Source organism: Microdochium trichocladiopsis, assembly GCF_020744255.1.
Source record: "Microdochium trichocladiopsis strain MPI-CAGE-CH-0230 chromosome Unknown B0I36scaffold_5, whole genome shotgun sequence".
Classification (NCBI taxonomy): Eukaryota; Fungi; Ascomycota; class Sordariomycetes; order Xylariales; family Microdochiaceae; genus Microdochium; species Microdochium trichocladiopsis.
This window is the reverse complement of record NW_025763548.1, coordinates 1,863,320-1,885,919: the sequence shown is the minus strand read 5'-3', so window position 1 is coordinate 1,885,919 and position 22,600 is coordinate 1,863,320. Positions and strand designations below refer to the sequence as shown.

General features: G+C 55.7%; 7 protein-coding genes across 7 annotated transcripts; 2 read left to right on the top strand and 5 right to left on the bottom strand.

The window, feature by feature from the left end:
- Positions 1–105: 105 nt before the first annotated feature.
- Positions 106–1,434, bottom strand: B0I36DRAFT_362884 (uncharacterized protein; the record flags this gene model as incomplete). Its single annotated transcript, XM_046158722.1, has 2 exons — positions 106–169; positions 293–1,434. The coding sequence occupies 2 exons, from the start codon at positions 1,432–1,434 to the stop codon at positions 106–108; spliced, it is 1,206 nt and encodes a 401-aa protein (XP_046012824.1).
- A 984-nt stretch (positions 1,435–2,418) lies between these two features.
- Positions 2,419–3,384, bottom strand: B0I36DRAFT_242194 (transcription initiation factor IID, 18kD subunit-domain-containing protein; the record flags this gene model as incomplete). The annotated part of the gene is made up of 1 exon (XM_046149885.1): positions 2,419–3,384. The coding sequence occupies one exon, from the start codon at positions 3,382–3,384 to the stop codon at positions 2,419–2,421; it is 966 nt and encodes a 321-aa protein (XP_046012823.1).
- A 311-nt stretch (positions 3,385–3,695) lies between these two features.
- Positions 3,696–5,535, bottom strand: B0I36DRAFT_323277 (S-adenosyl-L-methionine-dependent methyltransferase). Its single transcript, XM_046153946.1, has 2 exons — positions 4,862–5,535; positions 3,696–4,786 (listed from the first exon to the last, which is right to left on the bottom strand). The coding sequence occupies exons 1-2, from the start codon at positions 5,136–5,138 to the stop codon at positions 3,987–3,989; spliced, it is 1,077 nt and encodes a 358-aa protein (XP_046012822.1). The 5' UTR covers positions 5,139–5,535; the 3' UTR covers positions 3,696–3,986.
- A 397-nt stretch (positions 5,536–5,932) lies between these two features.
- On the top strand, positions 5,933–7,057 carry B0I36DRAFT_242650 (uncharacterized protein; the record flags this gene model as incomplete). Its single annotated transcript, XM_046149924.1, has 2 exons — positions 5,933–6,055; positions 6,125–7,057. 2 exons carry the CDS (start codon positions 5,933–5,935, stop codon positions 7,055–7,057), a joined length of 1,056 nt encoding a protein of 351 aa, XP_046012821.1.
- A 590-nt stretch (positions 7,058–7,647) lies between these two features.
- On the bottom strand, positions 7,648–9,748 carry B0I36DRAFT_243075 (organic solute transporter Ostalpha-domain-containing protein; the record flags this gene model as incomplete). Its single annotated transcript, XM_046149959.1, has 5 exons — positions 7,648–8,205; positions 8,277–9,296; positions 9,367–9,454; positions 9,519–9,590; positions 9,660–9,748. 5 exons carry the CDS (start codon positions 9,746–9,748, stop codon positions 7,648–7,650), a joined length of 1,827 nt encoding a protein of 608 aa, XP_046012820.1.
- Positions 9,749–10,643: 895 nt separating this feature from the next.
- On the top strand, positions 10,644–20,957 carry B0I36DRAFT_289015 (uncharacterized protein). The gene is made up of 3 exons (XM_046151664.1): positions 10,644–11,038; positions 11,106–11,141; positions 11,215–20,957. Exons 1-3 carry the CDS (start codon positions 10,995–10,997, stop codon positions 20,795–20,797), a joined length of 9,663 nt encoding a protein of 3,220 aa, XP_046012819.1. The 5' UTR covers positions 10,644–10,994; the 3' UTR covers positions 20,798–20,957.
- B0I36DRAFT_323269 (NUDIX hydrolase domain-like protein) lies at positions 20,958–22,522 on the bottom strand. Its single transcript, XM_046153945.1, has 2 exons — positions 21,671–22,522; positions 20,958–21,512 (listed from the first exon to the last, which is right to left on the bottom strand). Exons 1-2 carry the CDS (start codon positions 22,239–22,241, stop codon positions 21,220–21,222), a joined length of 864 nt encoding a protein of 287 aa, XP_046012818.1. The 5' UTR covers positions 22,242–22,522; the 3' UTR covers positions 20,958–21,219.
- Between the last annotated feature and the right edge of the window lie 78 nt (positions 22,523–22,600).

Below are 22,600 nucleotides of genomic sequence, written 5' to 3'. Positions count from 1 at the left end.
AGCTTTCGCTGTACTATATACAGTCTTGATCTCTTGACCCTGCCCTGTCTTCTGGGCCAATATGGTATTGACCATGGCCCACATGCCCTCGAGTGCTGGACACAACTACACCACAAACACCGCCATATCGCCTTCTGTCTCTGCCACCGCCCATGGCGGGCGCTCGGCACTGCGGGCGATGAGGCGAAGCCCACCAGTAAAAACAAGAAAACCGACGTGGGTCGGGTTTCCAGCGGTCTTTCAAAGGTCGCAACTCGGCTCTTTTTTTTTTTTTTTTTTTTTTTTTTTATACTTCGACCGCTTCTGCCCATCCTGCTCTGCCAAGCGAGCAAATGCCTCGATGATGGTCTCGACGGGAAGGACCAGCACGGCAGATAGCTTCTCGTTGAAACACAGGATGATCCCTAGTACGGCGTCGTCGTCGTCGTCGTCGTCGTCGTCGTCGTCGTCATCGACGCCACCACCTTGCCTCCTGCTTCTGCTGCTGCTGCTGTTACTGCCTGCTACCCTGTGTCGACTCACGAGGCACCCTTCCTGGTTATGGCCGACTGTTACTGCCGGCGGCGCCGGTAGGAGGCCGTTCCGTGATAAGGCGGAGGCAGAGGCAGAGGCCGAGGTGGTGGGGGCGGAGGCGGAGACGGAGAAGCTGTATACCCTGTGCACCGGCGTCTTGCAGCTGCCGAGATGGTTCACGCTGGGCACCGTGTCGAGGGATCGCGAGCGGGAGCCCAGCCGGCAGAGGGTGAGGTGGTGGTGGTGCTGCTGCTGCTGCTCGTTTGTTGTTGCGCCGTGGCATATCCGGATCTCCTGGTGGTCTTGGTATTGGTCTTGCTGCTCATCTGTCGGCTGCTTCTGCTGTTTTTGTTTTTGTTGCTGCTGGTACTGCTGGTGCTGCTTTTGCCGCCGTCTCCTTTCAAGACCTTCCAGCATGCTCAACTCGACCCGTGCAGACCACAACCCGTGATTGGGGAATACAATGCTCTGCTGCGACTGCCGCTCCGGCGGCCACTGAGCCTCGCATACCTCGATGATGGTGTACCAGTCCTTGCCCGAGCTCCTGTGCGCGACGACCTGCCCGAACTCGACGCAGCCCGGAAACCGAAAGTGCCAGCTCGATCCGGCCACCGCGCCGCGGGGGGGTTGCCGGGTGAGCAGGTGTGGCGTGGTGATGCAGTAGTGGTGCCTTCTTGGTCTTGCCACTCCCCGGGGCGGTTGTCCGGAGTGCGAGATCGCGGTCGAGGAGGAGGAGAAGAGGTCGTCGACGATGTAGACGCCGCTGTAGAGGGATTGGACGTTGCAATATCCTGATGCGTCGTGGGTGTGTAGCTGTGGCGGTGGATGGAGGTTCTGCGGCGACGAGGGGGACGGCTGGGGTCCAGGTAGGGCGTAGATCCGCTCGCGGTACTGGCCTGGGTTGTCTAGGAGTGCTGGCATTCTTTCGTACGCTTGGTGGTCTGTCTTTTCGAGTTGCGTGGATATATTTGTCTTCCAAAGTTGTGGGTGATGTGAACTGATGTCTCTGTAGCAGGCCTTTAATTCTTAGATTTGAATTGTTTTCTAACTTTGGCACAGCGTTGTATGCCGAATCGTTTGAAAGTCTCAAGGCCGCCAAGTGTATATGAGAAAACGGTAAAACTTTTTATAAGTCAAAGAATGAGTCTCTCGTGAGAAGTTATAGCCTAAGTGTGGGCTGAGCACCAGTTATTATACCCGGGTTTATTCACCAAGCCTCCCAGGTGTGCACAGGAACAAACACATGTGGAAGCCTTGCTGACGACGACGGGCAACGCCCGGAAATAAACAAACATCAAAGGAAAAGTCGCGAAATGCGGAATTTGGAATCGATGTAAGACGTTGCAGAGCCGCAGTTGGCATCCGAGTGGGTTGCCTGCCTGCCTGCCTGATTGCGTACAAGACTGCCCGACCCACGTGTGCACCACCAGCCTCGGTGCTTGTCAGCTTCTACAAAGAGCCTCGAGGACGCTGGCGTCACCTGCTGGCGATTAAAGCAGGCGGTGCTGCTGCTGCTGCTGCCCGGCCAGAATGATTGTGGTCAATCACGAGCACACAAAGACAGCGTTGCAAACATGTTTGTGTGCTGGGATGGTGCCATGCCTTGTCGTGCAAGCTTGCTTGTGCATGATCATCGATGTGCAGCAGGTCATATCCACTTGGTCATGTGTGACGAGAAGCATGGAAACAAAGTCAATATGCAATTCGACTCGACAAAAGTGGTCGTGCAAGTGCTAGCATGACAAAAGCCCATGCAATATCAACGCCGGGTATCCAACACCGTCAACAAGCCTAGAGTACCATGTGCCAAAAACGCCCGTAGAAATCCAAAAGGCTGACGCCAACCTGGGCGACCATCTTTTGAGATGGCGCATTCCAGTGCGTGCACGACCACAGCAGGCAGCCTCAGAACAGCTTGAGGTTTGTCCGCTGCTGCAGCCTCGTAAAGTTGAGCATGGCGCGCGACTTGGTCGGCCTCGTCTGCAGCCTCCGGAAACCCTCCTGGATATGCCGCGGCTCGACCGGCGTCTTGCCCTCGCTGGGCGGGTCGAACAGTCCCTGAGCCAGCTTGCGCTTCTTGCTGCCCCCTTCCTTGTTGTCGCCGCCGCTGCGCTCCTTCCACAGGTCCTCCTGCTCCTTGATCTTGAGCGCTTCTTCCGTGAGCGTCTGCACCATCTCGAAGGTGAGGAAGCCCAGGATGTCGACAATGTCGTCCGACGGCTTGCCGTCCGTCACGATGCCAAAGCCGGCCCACTCCCTAAACCGCTTGCCCTTGCGGTACGTGAATGAGGCCTGGCGATATTCGGACCACGTCACGTACTCCTCGCGGGTCATTGCCTTGGTGCGCTCGTCAGCCTTGCGCAGCCGCTGCAGCGTGATGAAGTTCATCTCTTCCTCCTCCTCGTCCTCCTCGTCGTCCCGCTCTGGCACTTCCTGGTTGTAGAACGAGGACGGCTCCCATGGCAGCTTGACCTTGGCCTTCTTGTTCTTCTTTGCGCCCTCGTCGACCGGCCCGCCGGGCATCACGCCGCCCGCGGGGTCGTCGCCGACGCCAATGTCCGCGTCGCCGCCCTTCTCGTCCGAGTCCTTGGCGCTCTTGCGCACGTCCTTCCACGACAGGAAGGTCCGGAGCCGCGACACCTTGGGCGCGTCGTCGCGGATCTGGAAGATGAGGTCGTTGATCGTGATGACGCGCGACCCGCGCCGCGCGGCCAGCTCGGTGCACTGCCGCAGGATCTCAATCACCTGCTGCCGCACAATCTCCTCAATCATGGCCGTCGTCTCGATCGACGGCTCCCCCGTCTCGCCAGAGACGTACATCATCTGCTGGATCTCCTGCCGGTACTTGTGCTGCTTGTTGGAGTCACCCATCTTGGCGGTGGCTGAGGGCGCTCAGGGAGGCGCGCGCGTGGGAACAGGTGTATTGATGGGTTGCCCAAAACGCAAGATGGTGTAATCAGATGCCGTGGCGCATGCAGCGCAGTTGCGCGCTCCGCCTTGCTTGGTGAGCGTGCTGGGGTGTGAACACACTCAAGCGTCAAGTGAGAGTGAGTGAACGAGTGAGGGTGAACGTCGTTAGGGATGTCATCCCTGGGGGTGGGGCCGGCCGAGGGCATGTAAGTCCACTTCTATTTTCATCTCGAGATAAGCGTGCCAGCAGGTGAGCTGGGCTGCATCTAACATTTATTTCCACATGCAGGCACTTTCACGTGGAAGGAAGCGCATGCACGACAATTCCCCCACAATCCCCAAGACGGTCTGTTTCGCAATGTCTGCATTCGTGACAGATATCTGAGTGCTCACCTGCATTTACTGGCCTTCCGCTTTCACCTCGGGATGCCTAAGGGCCGAGGATGCTTTTCGAATACTCAAGGTAGACAAGCACATGGGTATACCTCCATACTATCGTAGAGAACTCCAAGCCGTCAAGCACGTCGTCTGCCTCGGGATACCACCTTAGTGATGTCTTCAGCTCAAGATCTATTCCAGCCCCCAAATCCATCACCTCGCCATCCCCAGGCGAGCATATAATGGCTGGCAAGCAGGTCCCATTCCTCGACCTCATCCAGGCCCTCAAGGCTGTCCACGCGTGTTTTCTCGTTCGGAGACGTCCAATGCTTCCAAACTTCCCCGATCGTCATGCTCCGCGCCTGCTCGAAGCCCGCGTCCCTCAATCGCTTCTGCTGCTGCGGCATGTCTATATATGTCTGCACCGTCGGCATCCTGAGACGCCGCGCCGCGAGGTTCGACACCATCTGCTGACCAAACGCGTCGTGCGGAAGTATTGGTTCGTACAAGACAAGAGAGAGGTCTGGAATCTTGTCCGTGAAATGCTTGACGACGCCCGTGGCCTCGCCAACCTCGAGATAGCAGAGGCAACACTCGGATATCACCAAGGTAGGCACGTCTGAGCGCACACCCTCAAGCGACTTGCCTCCATCTACGGACAGTTCACGCAGGTCAACACCATGGCACCAATACTGGCACTCGTTGGGCAGCTTTGTAGAGGACCAGTCAACCTCACTCCCCTGTGCCTCTGGCAGAATTGCCCTCAGCGCTGGCACGGCCTGGACCAGCTGCAGTTTTCTGCCCGAGGTAGTGGGGAAGTCAACCTCGTGATAGATGAGGCGGGACTGCTGGCCTTGCGCCAACATGCGGAATGCTCTCGTGTCTGTGCCGGCGCCAAGAGAGATGATCTGACGGGCATGCCCGCCGGCTTCGGCCAGGAACAAGTCCACGAGCCTGTCGATGCCTGTCGTTCTCGCATAGGTACCTACCTTGATCCTTTAGCAAGGGCGCGCTTCTGCGGCGTGAGGCTGGTCATGCCGGAGGCGGGCGTCGTCCTCACCTCGATTGATAATGGGCAGCCGACGCCTGCCGAGGCCGACGGTAGGGCGCTGGACAAAGAGGGCGGCATACGGGTCTTGGAGATAGCCCAAGTCCACTGCGCTCATGCGGGAGAGGGCGGCATCAGTGTCTGTGCCTTGGACGACGGCATCGTTGCTTGGTGCTGGGCTGGTACCCTGGGCGGCTGGAGGACCACCTCCTCGTCTCTGCAGGCGGCCACGGGCACCTCCCCTGGTCCCGCGCAACGAGAGCAGATTGGGTATGGAGGGTGCAGACATGGCGGTCTGTTGTGCGTGTGAATGGCGTGAGTGTGTCTAGTGAGGCGGCTGCCTGGCTGCGGGCAACAAGATACAAAAAGTCGTGTAAGATGGAACTCGGCAGCTTAGCGCCAAAGCTGAGCCTTGCGCATACCAGTGTGAGGGTTGACCTACCTCCATGGGGAGGATACACTGTGCCACGCGTCACTGGCTGGATGACGTGCAGCAAGATTCTCTCGGATTATGACTCTGACTGCTTGTCGAATGTGTCAAACGATGGCCTATCCGGGGGATCGGTAGCTTTTGCGCGCTTCCCACTGTCATCTGGCAACACTCTTTCTCGGCCAGTGTCCCATACGAGGTCAGCATTGTCATGTCTTGAAGCGTGTTTAGGCAATGTGGCGGGCACAAACTGCAGGGATATGGAGGGGGCTGCTGGTGGTCGCAGGTAAACTGATGGGGCCTTGAGGCTGTGCCTGGCTGTTGCCTGCAGAGAGGTTGCTGGTGGTGCGCTCCACATCCCGCTTTGGGAGCGCCTGAACCGCCGGGACAGGGGTTCGCACTGGCACGAAGGATCGCCGTTGCGCCCAGGCGAGCAGGGAGCAGCATCAAACCAGTTGTTGTCCACGCCACCCACCCTGCCGTGCGCGTAGCAGCCAACTCTGCCGTGAGTCCCGACCATAATCCCCCCATCAGGACATCCTTCCTTCTTATACATATTCCTGTCGCTCTTTCGACTCATATCCTATTCGCCATTCTTACGCAGTAATACTTCCTTCTCGACAACTCTGACCACCGTCGTCGCAACCATCACCATGTATCGAGAGCTCGCCCACGCCGTCTACAGACGGGGCGATTCTGCCGGCTATGACATCCCCTCGTGGGGATGGGGTGTCCTCTTCTTGGATTTCCTCGTCTTCCTGCCGCTGACCCTGGTGGTAAGCATACATACGACCAGCCTGCCGTATTCTTGCAATCTTGCGAGTATCTAACATCTCCCCTTCCAGATCAGCTACACGTTTAACAATGTCTTCCCGATCCTCGCCATCATCGAAGACCCCTCCCCCCCTGCTTACGAGCCCGTCGCCCTCAACGAACCGACCGATGCGACCCGCGATCCCATCTCCCCTGACGCCGACGAGGCGCTCGGCCAGAACTCAGCGACGACCAGCTCCTTCCGTGCCACTTACCGCACTCTGTACGCCATCGATGGCTGGAAGTCACTCTTCCGCGGCTACAAGCTCTACCTGCCAGCCGTGATCGCCTCTATGATGTGCAGTGGTCTCTTTGCGGGACTCGGCATCCCGAGTCCTATCGCCGCCCCAATCGCGGCCATCGCCATGGCCCCTCTCTGGACCGGCTGGATCCACGCCGTCATCTCGACCCCGAGCCCCAAGACATTCACCCAGCGCCTTCTGCCTTTCAGCCAGATCTTCCGGGCCGTTGCCCTGCCCTTGGTACTCTACTTCTTCGCAGCCGAGACGAGCACCTTCGTTCCTATGCTGCTCGCCAGAGCCCTGGGCATGACCATCTTCGAGAATAGCCCGGACTCCAACACCTTCCGCAGCCCCGACCACCACGACATCTGGAAGGCTTTGGTCGTCATCATCGTGACCGTCGTGCTCAAGGTCCTCATCGCCATCCCGGCCCACGTGGTCCTCGTCCGTGTCCAGGCCTCCCTGCTCCCCGAGGACGACGAGACCATCGTGCCCTTTGACCGCACCTTCCAGAACAAGCTCGAGCCCGCCATCATTGGCGGCGCCGGCCACGTCACGATCAAGGACGCATGGGCGACCTTCTCCCGCGCGTCGTGGATCCGGCTGATCAAGCTCTACGTCAAGATCTTCCTCGTCGGTTTTGCCACGTGGCTGCTCTGGCTCGCGGTGGTGATCCCCGAGATTGCCATCATGGTTGGTGTCTCGGGTCACGGCGAAGCCTGAGTAATGGGCCCTTGTGGAGTCGGACGCGAAGGAAGTGACTGTCATTGACCATTCTATCTCATTGTCTCATTATTCCACTCACCATGGCTTTTGCCGAATGCTATTCCGAGCGCTACCTGATAGCGAACATTCCCTATTTATTAGTTGTCCACTTCAAGCATGAACATGATTTATTCAGCACATATCCCTTCCTTTTTACAGCCACCAGTGCAATGACTAGCGCTATCTGTATTTTGTGTGTAAATAGCATGAGTCACCCATCTGCATTTGAAGGACAAGCCAGTTAAGATAAGCGAGGAGGACCTATGTTGCCGTGCCTGAGATCGGTTATAAAAAAAAGTCATGTTCGCTATGCCGCTCGCTTGCAACGATGACTACCGAAATTGATATGCACTTGGAACCCGGGCAAATAAAACATGAAAATTCCCTCCTCCCCCAAGTCTTGGCAAGTACCGTACCGTCGTCGGGTATCAAATATGTAAACGAACGTTCGAAAGAAAACCAAAAAAGGGAGCTCGACATATCTGGCCCAATGCTTCCTAGAATAACTAGTCACTCGGAGGCGAATGACAGCAGCGTTTGAGACCCGGCTACTTGTCACCACCACCTCCACCCCAGACATTCTTAAATGCTTCATCGTTGCCGGACTCGTACGCCGGACTTTGGACGGGTGGCGAGACCGGCTCGTCCCAGATGCCTTGCTCCTCGTTGCTCTCGGCGCGCTGCCGGGCGGCCTCCTCGGCGGCTTCCCTTGCCGCCTCTTCCTCCTCGAGCTGGATGTCCTCTTCCACCTCGGCCTCCTCCTCGAGGATCTGCGGCTCCGAGGTGACAATGTGCGGTGCGCCCAATGGGCCGTCGGCCTGCTCATGCTGGGCGGCGAGCGCCGCGGGCTCGGGGGCGTGCTTGTGGTGTTTCTTCGGCTTGCTCGCTGCTGCGAGCTCCTCGCGCTGCTTTCCTTTCCTCCTGCTCTTCTTGGGTGCAATGGCCTCTGCGGTCGGTGGCGAATTCGCCACCTCGCGTCTGTTGGTCACACTGGTCGATGACGGGGTTCGTCCCACTTGCCATGCGCCTGAACTAGCCTGGTACGCTGCCGGCGCTGGCGTCCGCCATATCTCCCTGCTGGGTATATTGGCGGTGATCGCAGGGTACTGCGTTTGAACCGCCAGAATTAGTATTTCGCGCCATTGGAAACTGTTCAGCATGGCCAGACCTGACTTACGTTGAAATCGCCAAACTCGAGCTCCCGCGCCTTATCATAAAGGCGCTCATCGAATTTATCCAGAGTGGTTTCCTCGAGAGCTCCCTCGCCATACTGTGGTCTTGGAGGATCACTTGAACCGCTTGGCCCCCCGTTTGAGTTGAGGAGCGGCGTGTTCGCGTTCATCTCGCCCCTGACCTCGCCGGGTTTGGGAAGCCAATACTTGGCTTCGCCTCCCCTGCTGTAGCGCATGCCTTCTTTCATTCTAGCGAAACGTGAACTGGAGTCCTCGTGTGCAATGACCTTGCCGGTCGAGTCGAACACCCGATAGCTATAATGATCGCCTCTGAACGTATCCTTTGAGTCGACGATTAGATCCACGATACCAAAGGCATCTCGGAGTGCAAACTTGACTGGCAGTCTGGCGGACGAGACTGTGTTGTTCGCATAGTCGTGCCAGGAGAACGCGTACCAGTGAGCAGCTGCGAAAAAAGGCATTTCGCAGCAGATCAAGGCATCCTGAATTGCAGCTGCGAGATTGTCCGAGGTATAGCCTTCGACGTCGTCAGGGATAGCGCCCAGCCACACGAGGATCGACAAGAAGAACCCTTGCCAGTAGGAGGCGAAGATGATGAGCTTGATGCACAAGAATTTTGGCACAGGTCGAAATGGCGTAAGGTCATTATGCATGCAGACCCAGAACAAGCCCAGTGCGTACAGGCTGACGGTGACGCTGATGTTATAAATGATGCCGCTCCATAGATAGCCCGAGTTGAGGCCAATGTAGCCCTCCTGGTAGGTGCCTGTGGCCTTCATAATGATGGCAGCGAGAGCAAGTATGGGCTTCAACCACGCATACTGGAGAATGCCGCGCTTGATAGCGAGGAATGTATGGGGGTCCGAGATGTCAACCTTTGAAAGTACATGGTTGAGCGGCCAAAGATGGTGGACAGGAGCACGCCCATGGGTCATGATGATGAGCGCACGTTCGCCATCGAGGTAGTTTATCAGTAGCTGGAAGAAGGTATAGATCGTGAAAGCCTAGGCAAGTGCAAACAAATCAGTCTGGCGTGTTCGTGCCAATCTCGGGGGAGCTAGAAGCTTTCATCACCTCGTAGATATCCCTAATTGGATCTAGAAAAGAAGCTGCGGTGAGCGAGATCATGCTCACCCAGGAGCTGATTGCGTAAATGGGAACCCTGGAAGAAGGTCAGCGCCATGCCCTTTCCCACACGTGGAGGAGCAAGAACATGTCTCACGCACATTAACAGAATGCGGACCACATAGCGCTGTAGCAGCGGCTTGCGGTAGTTCTTGAGCTGAAACCATATGGACCTAAAGCACAAGTCCTCATGTCAGCGGGACAGAAGTGTCTTGGAGCAGAAGGTAGTTGAGGAGCCCTACACGATCGACAACAGGGTTGACACGAGAGCAAAGGTGCCGGCTGTGATAGTCGTCGCGACCTGGAACTTCTGCCCTGTTCCTCCAGCCATGGCGCCGAGCTGCCGTGTGTGCGGACTTCGACTCGAGAAAGGATCGCGGGTCGATAGAGAGGGATGTAGGGTAGCTTGCTAGCACGTCATTGCTGATGTATGGAGAAGGCGGTGTTTGGACGAACGCGGTGATGCTGGAAGGCCAGGTCTAGTGGCGAGACTGTTGGATGGCGGCGGTCAGCATGAGCTGTGTGCGACCACGTTTACCGGGGGCGCGCGCCGTGGAAGGTGGCGAGCAAGATAGCCAGGCTTGTTGGGGTGTGCGTGTGAAGCGACCGGCCAGGCTGCTTGTAGGCCAAGGGTCGCGATGTTGCTCGAGTGCTGTGGTGGGAGGAGCGCAGCTTGTAGGAGAGACCCGCATGAGATGGATGCACAGGAGCTGGTGCTGCACTCGCTAGCTCATGTCGGAGCTCTTCTCCGCACACTGCAGGTGACACAGGGTGGGCCAGACGCACCCCCAAGCAGCTCCAGGGCTGCAGGTGGAACGACTTCGAGTTGTCGTTCATACCTCGTCCTCGTTCTGGTTGCCTGGAGCAAGACGACGTAATCGAATGTAGCAGCTCCAGGCAGCTGTCAATGCTCGAGACACCTACTGAACGCTACTGAGCAGGTCGGCAGCCTGTGTTGACGCGCATCATCATGCATGCACAATACCTTGTCCCCTAGGTCTAGTGCACACACGTGGTGTGGGCCAGCTAGTCTTAGCCCAAAGCCCCCCAACATGTGCAAGCCCCAACGCTACGGGGTTGATTGGATGGCCCTAATTGGGTGGGTGGGTGTGGCACCTCAAAGCATCCTGGTCAGGACCAATCTCGAGATCCCTCGTCGCCAACATCATTGACACCCCTGTAGCCACACTCGCGATCGTAACAACCTCACCCACGAGCAACGCTTCCACATTCCTGCCGACGATTGCCGCTTGACGACCCGGCCTTCCGTATCCTACAGCTTTGCGCCAAACGATCCTCGCAACCTCGAAATTACATATCCAACTCGACGCAAGAACTTCCTCGCGATTGCCCAACCCCATCGCCGCACCAGCTCCTGACGACGTGCAATCCTCGCTGCCAGGCTCACATACACGACCGGCGTGGCATACGGTCGGCGCAACAACATGATGGAATTGGGCTAGCCTTCTCAGCGGTCTGCAGTGTCTTGGCCAGCCGCCACTCTCAACTGTAACCAGGCCGACCTGAATGCGACCACCACACAGGAGCTGGTAATAGTGATCGCGGAGCCTGGCAACATGGCTGACAACAATAGCCCGGCAAGCTGGGGCGAGTTCGACGGGTAAATACCGACTTTATCTCCCATGAGTACGCAAATTCTCATGCTGACTCGTGATACGGTGTGGCAGGGCATTCCTCGCTTTCAGTCTCCTGAGCGGCATTCTGTAAGTCTTTTGCCCGATCCTTTGTCGCACCTGCGATGGCCGTGGCTGGATTTACACTGACTGATGCGCATAGCTCGGTCGTCTTCCTCCTGTACTTCAACCGCATCCTAGGCTCGATTGTCTCCTCCGTCATCCGAACTTATACATGGCGGATATACAAGATACACGTGGACGTTCAGGCATTGCAGATATCCTTACTTGCTGGGCGTCTCTTCTTTATAGGATTCCGCTACCATGGACATAACGAAACGATCCTGATCCAGCATGGCCACATCACTTGGTCATACTGGCAGCGGCGTGTCAGGGATGCCAGCATCTACAATAATATCAAGGAGCCGGCCAGTCCCGCCAACAACGACAATACGAACCAAGAGAAGAACACGAAACTGCCATGCCTCATCAATGTGGCAGTCTCTGGTGTTGAGTGGTTCGTCTATAATCGTAGCGCTGCGTATAATTCTATCGAGAGTGCGATCATCCAGAATTCGAGCACTACCGCCAACTCTGCACACAGCACACAGGCTTCTTCAAAACCGAGTCAAGGACCCCGGCAACGGACTTCGAGGCCGTCAGACCATGACGGTCCTGCTCATGAAACGAAGCGTAGCGCACAGGACGAAAAGGCTGCGGTTCCTGATCTGAAATTTCAGTCACCAAGCTCAACGTCTATGTCTCGGGACGAAGGTACGGCCTCCGCCACAATCGACGACCTTCCGTTTCTCATCCAGTTGTTTCCCATACATTTCGACTGTGACAAGGCTGCCCTAGTCATGGGCAACCAGAATACGCGTACTATCTTGGTGGTCCAAACGCATACCTTGTCAGGAGAAATCGATGCTGCCAGCGCTCAGGGTCCGGATCCGTATCGCCAGCTTTTCAAGCTCAACTTCGAGAAGCCCATTATACAGATCAAACCGAATCGGGATTTCAAGGAAGACCAACTCACGGGGGCTGTCCGTGCTAAGCAGGAGGCATTGGGCGAAGACCCTTCACCTCAACGCCCATTTTTCCGCAGGCATCGACGTCGGGTTTTAGGCCAGTTGCGGAACCTCGTGCCGTACTGGAGAAAGTCGGTCGAGTCGTTCTCGCTGGGATCGAGACACGCCGGAACTACCATTCCTGATGGGCAGGTTCCAGGGGCACACAATTGGCAGGGTCTCACACGCTACCTCAACGACGACGAAGAAGACGACAAGCTTAGGTGGGCGTCGCTGGAGTATGCTGCTGTCGAAACCATCGTTGATAGTCCTTCGGCCACACTCACCATGTTCTGGGATGTGCCCGGGAAAGTACTGGCTCCGGCCTTGGACAATATCCAATCTACCACCAATCGTATTAATAGTGCCACACCACCCGCCTGGGCTATCCGCATCTCCATCAACGGAGGCACTATCAACTATGGCCCTTGGGCGGACAGGCACCGTGCCGAGCTTCAGCGAGTGTTCTTCCCAGGTATCTGCAAAGACGCGACCCCAGCCCAAAAACTGTCAGTCGGAGAGTTTCGGGTACCTACAGTGTTTGAGGTCTTTGTCGAGTTGGATGACGAGGTCACACTTCGAATACCGACACGAGAAGATTCCAAGAACTGGCGCTGGAGGAAGCACGCCGATGTGCAAAGGGAACAGCTCCAAGCAGAACGCCAACGGTCAAGTCGACGTAACCAGAAGTCAGCCGCCGCGCCTTCAACGCAGACGCGCCCTTATGGCTGGCTCGATGTCAAGATTGCCCGCAACACAACTGTTTCCTACTCGATGGATATGCTTGCAAGCCCTTCTGGATACTCGAACGCCGTTAATATTGATATCCCCTCCACAGAGGTCTCCACCAGTGTCAATCATGGCATTTTGTGGAAGTCTGGTCACCAGCATATTTGCTGTGATCTATCGGCGCCTTTGAAATGGAATGCACTTCGAACCTGGCGCTTTGACATCGAAAGCGATGGACTTGAGTTGTATCTTCTCAGAGACCATATCTTCCTGCTCACAGACTTGGTCAACGATTGGGGAAGTGGGCCGCCAGGGGAGTACTTACTCTTCACACCGTTCCGCTATATGCTCACGTTGCAGCTACGTCGCGTCAAGTTGTTCCTCAACGTCAACGATTTCAACGTCATTGACAATCCAGTCGAGCCCGATGAGAACGCCTTTCTCATCATTGAGAGTCCATCCCTCGCAGTGGATAGCTGTATCCCCCTGGATAGATTCCGCCCCCAAAGTAACAGCATCCCCTTCAATGTGAATGCAGACTCGCTCACCCTTGCTTTGCACGTTCCTCCATGGAACACTCAGGCAAGCTTCCTAACAAGAAAGGAAATTGGTCATCTGGAGAATCTATCTCTTAGCGGCAAATACCACTATCTCGCAACCACCTCTCCAGCCAACACCGATACTCTCTTGTTGAATCTCAGTGCACAGTCTCTGAACGCACGCATCCACGGATTCCACATACGGTACTTCCTGCAGTTAAAGGACAACTACTTCGGTGACCATGTCCATTTCCGGACACTGGACGAATATCAAGAATCACTCCGTTTGGAGACTACCGACCCTGCAGCTGCGGCTGCAACTCGACCGCCGACGAAGAAATCGAATGATCTCGACGTCATGCTCAACATTCAAGTAGCTGATCCACGAGTACTGTTGCCTGCAAACATTTACTCATCGCAGCGTCATCTTGTGATCGAAACAGCGGTAATAGCCATCGACTTGCGCTTCACCAACTACTATATGGATCTGGAGCTCGACGTGAGCCCCTTGAGCCTTTCAGCAGACATGGATGCCACTGGAGTTTCGAGTCCGTTCAGCGCAAGCACAAACACCCAGCTCTTCATCGACGGCTTGAGAATATATGGCCACCGTGTCTTCGGCCTTCCGCCGACTGAGCCTACATATATGTGTAACTGGGATATCTCTGTCGGCGCGATCAGTGGCGAGTGCTCCCCAGAGTTCCTCACGACTCTCATACATGGTGGCAAGGCCTTCGGGTTTTCCTTTGATGATGACGAGAATGCACTCGTCCCGTTCTCCTCCATCGTGGTTTTCGATGTTACTTTCCTCCGAGTGGCCATCGAGTCCATCACGGTATGGCTGGTCGTGGATGAGGCAGCATTTCTATGCTCAACAAGTTCAATTCATGTCAACTTCAACGACTGGGCTCGAACTCACTACTCGAAGCGCGCGGATATCAGTATTCCGAACCTTGAACTGGCTTGCGTTGATGCGGAATCTGCCACTCGAAAGAGATCCCAGGGGAGGTCAATCGCAAGGACTGATGCATTTTTTCGCACCACGGTCAATTTCGCGCTTGTAGGCAGGAAACATGACTTTGAGGAGGCTCGCCGGTTGCAGCAGGAGCTTATTCGCCGACATGACCAACGGACCCAGAGAACCCAATTCCTACTGCTAGACGAATTGCTTGAGCCACTTGTTCCGGATACGATCGACCCTGTTGCCCAAAGTGTGCCCAGTGTGCCACAGCCTTTGTCTCCTGACGATATCGAGGCTGAGGAGACATCCTCGACGTCTCCCAAATCATCTTGGGAGCCTAATCAACTTCGCAAGAAAAGCTCATTTCTCTCACTTTCTAGCACGAGCACCCAGTCCTCAACTCCGGCCAAGTCGAGAGTCCTTCGGGGGCGTGAAAAACCAACTCTGCGCGTGCCTCTGGCGCAGGGCAACAAGTCGCGGCCGTCTGGATCGACTCGGGACTTCTCCGTCTCTACTGGGCGACATTCTGCGTTCTATAGTGCCCATGGTGACCTTCCCGAAAAGAAAGACCCGCAGCATAGCACTGTTGCGTTCTCTAGCCTATATTTTGAGCCCTATCTTCCTCTTGACAATGTTGTTCCAGACTTCAAAGAAACCATGCTACCTGCCATGCAAGAACAAATGAGAGACGGCAGAAGGCGTGGAGAAGGGCAAGACGCCGTTGGCGTGTTCTCGCTGGAAGACATCGACCCCGAATCGCTGCCGCAAGATGTTGCGCATCAGAGCTTGATACTCGAGCTGCCGAATGGGTTGACGGCCTTCTGCAACGCCCAAGCTCTCAGACATATCGCAGGGCTCTTGGCAGTGATGCAACCCACGAACCCAGAAGATATTCTCGATGCGCTACAAGTCTCCTCAATCACGGACGTCCTCGACTGGCGAAAAGAAAGGGAGGTCAGCGGGAAACTCACCGATGTCGCAGTGCGGCTACCACAAGCGAACTTCCGCTTCCTCAATGACACTGGTAATCAATCGGAGCTTGATGACCGCCGGCAGGACCAGTACGACTTGGATTTACAATCGATATCGCTAGCGATTCGATCAAGGTCACAGCCTGACCTTTCGAAAGAGAGCGAGAACGACGTGAAATCGTCGGTACACTTTCACATGCAATCCGCCGAGTTGTCTGCTGCAGAACGCATTGCTTCGATTAATCAGACCCAGGCAGCCGTTGTCACCACAGTTGATAGGGTTCTGGTCACGCTTGGATCCAAGGATGTCACATACGTGGATGCAGAGGTTGGTGCTCTACGGACTACCTCAACTTCCGGGAATGTGGAATATCTTGCCTCACTCATACATCGGACCAACTGCCTTGCGGATGAGATGGGAAAACTTTTCTCAACCACAATGGCGAAAGCAGAGCACAGAACGCAACATGTGATCAGCACGTTGACGGCACATATGCAAGCCACCGGCGATCCAATTTTCCTAGTGCGGCCATCAACCATTCTGCGTGTGGCCACAGATCATTTGCGGACGTACGATTCATGGAAAATGATGATGAGACTCCGTCAGCTGTGGGCCGTCATGAATGCGCAGTCCCGGGAACATCTCATCATAGACTGTCTCAACGGACCTCCCAAGGCAAGCGCTGACTTGCGGCAGCAAGTCACCTCCGCCTTTGAGCGATGGAGACAGTGGGACTTTGCAAACCTGAGGACTACGATTCTTCTGGCCGAAATATTTGGCAAAGAGTCGCAAGAGCATGGTAGGGAAAGCCTTCCGCTCTTAGCCGTTGCGAGAGTGCAACAAGCACAACTGGTGCTTGATCCTGGGCCCAAACAAAATCACGCTTTCCTTGTCGACCTGACTGTAAGAGTCGAGGACAAAGCTGTTGCCAGCTCGACGATGCCGAGTTCCGAAACATCGGTCACCAATGTCAACATATACTGTGGGCATGCTGGCATGAATCTTAATTGGGAGCTTTGCGAGTTGCTGGAAGATATACTGAAACTTTCTAGCGATACTGAAATGCTCAAACAAGAAGCATCGGAATCAGACGTGCCAGCGACACCATCCACCGACGGAGTTTCGAGACCCCGAGTGCTCCATGTCGTCACTGCCATGGCTCTAGGTTCCATTGTTTTCGAAACCATCAATATCACTGCAGAGGGTAAAATGGAGGAACTCAGACTGTCCACGATCGTCGACACTGATGCAGGGACACCTCGGAATGCCAACGCTTTACTCCAGAGCGATACCGCCACTGTCAAGCTATGGAGTCATGCACAGCCGATTGTAACTTCTCGATTCGACAGGCCAAGCATCTACGCAGATTATACGGCAAACAAGTCGTCGGAACTTCGCACAGCCCAGGCTATCAAGCTTGTGGCTAGCAGCGACGACTTCAAACTCGCTGTGAAACAAGACCCCCTCGCGCTCACGGAGATCGCAGATATGGTTGTGCGCGACGAGCTTTCACAGTTGTACTATCTGCAAAAAAAGTTCCCGAAACGGGCAGCCTCAGGGGCAAACCCGCCGATGTTGTCGAAGCCCGCCCCCACACAGCTTACCTTGACAATGTTCATGAACTCATATAAGATCACAGCCCCTCTTCTCCGGTCAATAATCTACACTGTCTCTGGGGACGTCGCTCGTGCAAAGGTCGCTGGCGAGCTCGGCAGAGAGATGGTGTTTGATTTTGACATAAAACAGAATGAGCACCACGTGCAGGTCAAGGTGAACAACAAGCCACAACATATCTCTCTGTTCAAGATCCCGCCAACAAATGGGCGCATCACAAGTACACAATCGGCAGGAGAACATTCCATAGTCGTTTTTGCTTCTATCGAAGAGGTGGAGCTGGATGCCTCGAATGTTTACAGTTTGTTGAGCGCCCTCAATCGACCAGAGATCTCGAGCACCCTGTCGGAACTGCAGCAACAGGGCAAAACAATTGAGGCGCACCTGAATGAGATTTTCGACAGGACAGAAACAGACCAAGCAGTAACGGCTGAGAAGAAAAGTCCTTCTGTCGTCTACGAGGTCCACGGTACCCTCGCTGGATTGAAGATATTCGGCGCGACGCCACTCAGCACCGGCACCGGCATGTCTGCAGGCTTGATGTTTGGTCTGCAAAGTGTGCACCTCCACCTTGGTAACAAGGCAGACAAGGGAAAGGTCTTGACCAGTCCAGCATTCCACATCAACCTCAGAAAGATCATGCTGAACATTGAAAAGGGTCCCATGGGGGAGCTGAACTCGTGCGGCAACATGGAGTTTGCGGCTTTGCTAACAGCGAGCAACCGCGAGGCAGACGATGGGACAGAGTTGAGGTCTTTTGATTTCAAATCTGACGGGTTTGAGCTTAATTTCTCATCGGACACTGTTTCAACAGTCATCGAAGTCATCGGCTACATGGGAGACAAGATCAAAGACCTGGACACCTCCCGAGAGCTTGAATACCTCCGAAAGCTCCGTCAGTCGCGACCCAAGATCATCATCAATGATGACGAAGGCGAGGCTGATGAGGCAGAGACCGATATTTTTGACGCATTCCTATCGTCCATCATCTACTCTTTCGAGGTCAAGAACATCAAGCTGTGTTGGCTCGTCTGTGGCGCAGGCCACCAGTCGACTACGGGTGAAGAGGACCTCGTGCTGTCCTTTGAAAGGGTCGAATTTGGCACAAGGCAAAAGAAGATGGCCAGGCTGCTCATCGAAAACCTCCAGCTCCAGCTGGTGCCACCAGAGCAAGACAAGATCATGCGCAGTGCAAACTCGGCCCTCATGCCTGAAGCTGTCTTCAATATTGCGTATGTCTCGACGGACCATACCCGCAGGCTCGCTTTCCAGGCAGTTGGAAAGTCCATCGACCTTCGCCTGACATCGGACTTTATCATCCCTGTCAAACATTTACAAGACTCTATCAGCCTGTCCATGAAGAACGTTCAGCAGGCATCTGAGACTTGGGCGCCCATTGTTCCGCCACGTGAGAAGGCTGTCGAGGATACTTTGGAGGAGCATTCTCGTCCGAGGAAGTCTATATTCGGCAGCAAACGACTTGAATCGCTTCTGATCGATGCTGATTTCGCTGGTGCCGTGGTTCATCTGTCAGCGAAGAAGCTTGACAGCGGAAACGGTGCAAACTGGGGACACTCTAAACGCATCAGTATGGCAGGCAAGTACGGACAGTTCAGCGGTGGAGACGGTGGCAGTGGAACCGTTTTGCGCACGCCCGGCCTTGCGCTCAAGGCAGAATACCGAGACAGTGGCAGAGAAGAGCCTGCGGTCTACGGTGAACTCAAGGTCGATGGATCCCGCAACATCCTGTATCCGTCAGTCGTACCCCTTATTCTTGACATCACATCAAGCATCAAAGATGTAGTCGGCAGCGATACTCCACCGCCGACGCCGGGGGCCGCTCAGTCACCAGCGAGCGACAAATCAGGCTCGGAAAAGGGTCTAGAGGAAAGCAACATCCTCACAGCAGACCCTAGCGCTGTCCTTGGAGGCGTGAGGCTCAATCTCGGTCTCCGGATCTGCCAGCAAGAGTTCACACTCAGCTCGCAGCCCATCGGACGAGTTGCGGCCACCATGTCCTTCGGAGACATCTATCTTACGGCAAACACCGTGCACTCTCCCGATAACGGGAATTTCTTCGCAATATCAGGTGTGTTCAGCGAGTTCAAGACCGCCGTGCAGCACGTCTACTCGCGCGAGTCAACTGCCAAGTTCGAGGTCGACTCCATTGTCCTCAGCTTAATGAACAGCAAGCATGTCAGTGGCACTAGTGGCATATCTGCGATCATCAAAGTCAGTCCTATGGCGATGGCAGTCAATGCGAGGCAGCTGCAAGACTTCTTGCTTTTCAGAGAGATTTGGCTCCCACGAGATGTCCGCGCCACGCCAGCCGTGCCAATTGCCAAGGAAACCTCGGACATGTCGCAGGGGCATCTCATGCAACGATATCAGCAAGTCGCAGCAACAGCGGCGTTCCCCTGGACCGCGAGCTTGTCCATCGAGGCACTGAACATCAAGGTCGACCTGGGCCAGTCTTTGGGCAAGTCGGAGTTCTCCATCAACAACTTCTGGATCTCCTCCAAGAAGACCTCCGATTGGGAGCAAAATCTCTGCCTTGGCTTCCGCGAGATCAGTGTGGACTTCAAGGGTCGCCTCAGCGGCTTTGTCACACTGCAAACGTTCAAGCTGCGCACTTCCATTGAGTGGCCTGAGCGGAAACAAGCCCTGAACAAGACCCCACGAATCCAGGCTTCAATAGGCTTCCGCCAATTTAGGATGAAGGGCGCTTTCGACTACCAGGCGTTCCTTGTTGCCGACATCACCTCGATGGAGTTCCTGATGTACAATGTGCGCCAGGGCCGAGGAGATCGGCTTGTGGCCATCGTCGACGCTGGAGCGGTTCAGATATTCGGCGTAACGTCATCAGCTGCGCAGGTTGTGGCACTCTGGGAGGCCATCCAGAAGCTCATCGCGGAAAGAAGGGCAGGGTTCGAGAGTTCGCTCAAGGACATTGAGAAGTTCATACAGAGACGCTCAACTACCGCGACAGGCGCAGTCCCTCCCACGCCGAAGAAGTTGCCGGAGACTGAAGTCGTGTCAAAGTCGCCCATATCTCTGGACACGGATGTGATTGTGGTGCTCAAGGCGCTCAATCTCGGTGTGTTCCCGAGCACGTTCTCCGATCGCCAAGTCTTCAAACTCGAAGCCATGAACGCTCAACTGAGGTTTGCAGCCAGCATGGAGACGCAGCGCATTCACAGCGTGTTGGGACTCACGTTGGGCCAGCTGAGAATCGGTTTGGCCGGTGTACGGAGCACTTCCACGACTTCTCCATCTGTCAACGACCTGTCCGTGGAAGATGTCGTACAGAGCGCCACGGGGAGTCGAGGTGGAACGATTCTGAAAGTACCCCGAGTCGAGGCCGTGATGCAAACCTTTCAAAAACCAGACTCGCGCACCATCGAGTATATATTCAAGAGTGCCTTTGAGGGCAAGGTTGAAGTGGGCTGGAACTACAGCCGCATCGTGTCTATTCGCGGCATGTGGGCCAACCACTCAAGACTGCTCGCCCAGACTTGGGGCCGCGAGATTCCAGCCCTCAGCGCCATCAAAGTCACTGGTGTGCCAGAGCTGGACAAGGCAGATGGGCAGGACAAGAACAACGGCGGCAGCCAGGAGCAGCAGCAAAAGATCACGGCCGAAGTCAATGTGCCCCAGAGCAAGTTTGAGTATATTGCGCTCGAGCCGCCCATCATCGAGACGCCACAGCTCCGCGACATGGGCGAGGCCACGCCTCCGCTGGAGTGGATCGGCATCAACAGGGACAGGCTGCCGAACCTAACGCACCAGATTGTCATTGTGAGTCTGCTGGAGCTCGCGGGAGAGGTCGAGGATGCGTATGCCAAGATCCTGGGCTCGTCGTAGGAAGGCCGCCGGGAGCCGGCGAGACTTGGCCTTTTTGTGTAACCAGGCTGCATATCATGATGAGCAGTCTACTGAGTATCTGACCACCTCATTACTCTTTATTCGCTTTTCTCTTATTCCTCTTCTCGATAGACTGCACCATCGGCATAGCTTGGCGTTTTTGTGTTTTTTGTGTTTTTTATTATTAGGATATCACCTATTGAAGTAGAACTGAAAGACTTCCCGTCCAGTTCCCCAACAAGAATGATTCAAGTAGCAGCCTTTATTTCATCTGAGTCGTCCTTTGTGATCATTAAATCTTCTGTTCACACGCTGAGACGAGCGAATCAGACTTTCTCCTTGTCATGCGTGATTCCTTTCGACGTAGTCCCCTTCAATCATTCACATGACCAGCATCATCAAACCCCACCCCCCAAGCTTCGTTAGGCAGCAGGTCGAGGAGGAGGAGGAGGAGAAGTAGGCACGGGGAGCTTCCTGTGCAGCCTGCTCAGGATCTCGAGGTAGTCTGGCTCGTTGTCCTCGGTGATGATGCCGTGCCGGACGAAGAAGTCGATGAGCACGAGGTTGCAGTTTGTCTTGAACTCCCCCGCGAACAGGGCGGCCTTGACCTGGGCCATGTCCCAGAGGTAGAAGGCTTCTACCTCGTCGTCCTGGGGCGAGAGGACGACCGTGGAAGGGAGTTGAAGGTCGTAGACGTAGAGGACGTCCGGGGAGACTATTGGTTCGAGACAGAGGTTAGCCGTTTTCCCCTTTGGAGCATGTACTTACTCTCGTATCTTTAGGTGGGTGAACTCAGATCAGGGTAGCGCACGAAAGCATGAGAAGGCCATCAGACTTGCAAGCCAAGATCAAGGAGCGGCCAGCTAAACTCACTTAGTCCGTGCTCCCCACCGGATCCCGCGCCGCTCAGAGACACATACGACACGGCGCCGCACGGCAGCACCTTGTCCCTGACGAGCGCCGGGTCCAGGGACGCCTCCTCGTCGGCCTCGTGGACGATGCACTCGAGCGGGGACTCGTCGGCGCGGACGCCGCCCGCGACCGAGTTGTCGAGCTTGCCCGGCCAGGTGCGCAGGTGGGCGCTGCGGCGGGGCACCCACATCCTGATGTCGCCGGTGGCCGGGTCCCGCGTGTACGCGGTCATGTGCGCCCCGCGGTTGGCGATGCCGAAGAGGGCGGTCGCGGACCGGGGCAGGTGAACCATGGCGGGATAGGCGACACCCATGACGCGGAAGTGCTCGTCGATGCGCTTCGACGCGAGGGCCTGGAACACGTTCCGCTCCCTCGCGGCGAGCACGAGCTTGAGGAAGGCCGCGTTGCAGGCGGCCGCCGTGTCTGTGCCGCCGGAGCTGTCGAGCAGAGTCACCCGCCGCGGCCGCTCGTGCGGGAGGCTCACGGAGAAGTCTGGCGTCCAGGGCATCGCCTCGACGACGGACGGCGTCATGTAGCCATGAGCCTGGGTGTCGCTGCCGGGCAGGACGAGCTCGTAGTAGATGTGTGGTGAGGGCGGCTCGTTGTAAGGGGTTGTGGCCAGGTCGATGTACGGGAAGCTTTTGTGAATGTGGTTAGTTTGATGAGAGCATTTCACACTGCAACCATATCATGAGAACCAGAGCGGCCGCGGGAAGACGGCACGGAAATGTGCTGCGGATTTGAATATAAGGACAAAAGAAACGAGGTGGAAAGGGCAGGAGCACCATACTTGTCACAGTCGTTTATGATGTCGAGATACGAGGAGAACATGTTTGATATCTATCTCGCAGGGAATGAGCAAATCGCTACGAATGTCGCTGCTGCCGGTCT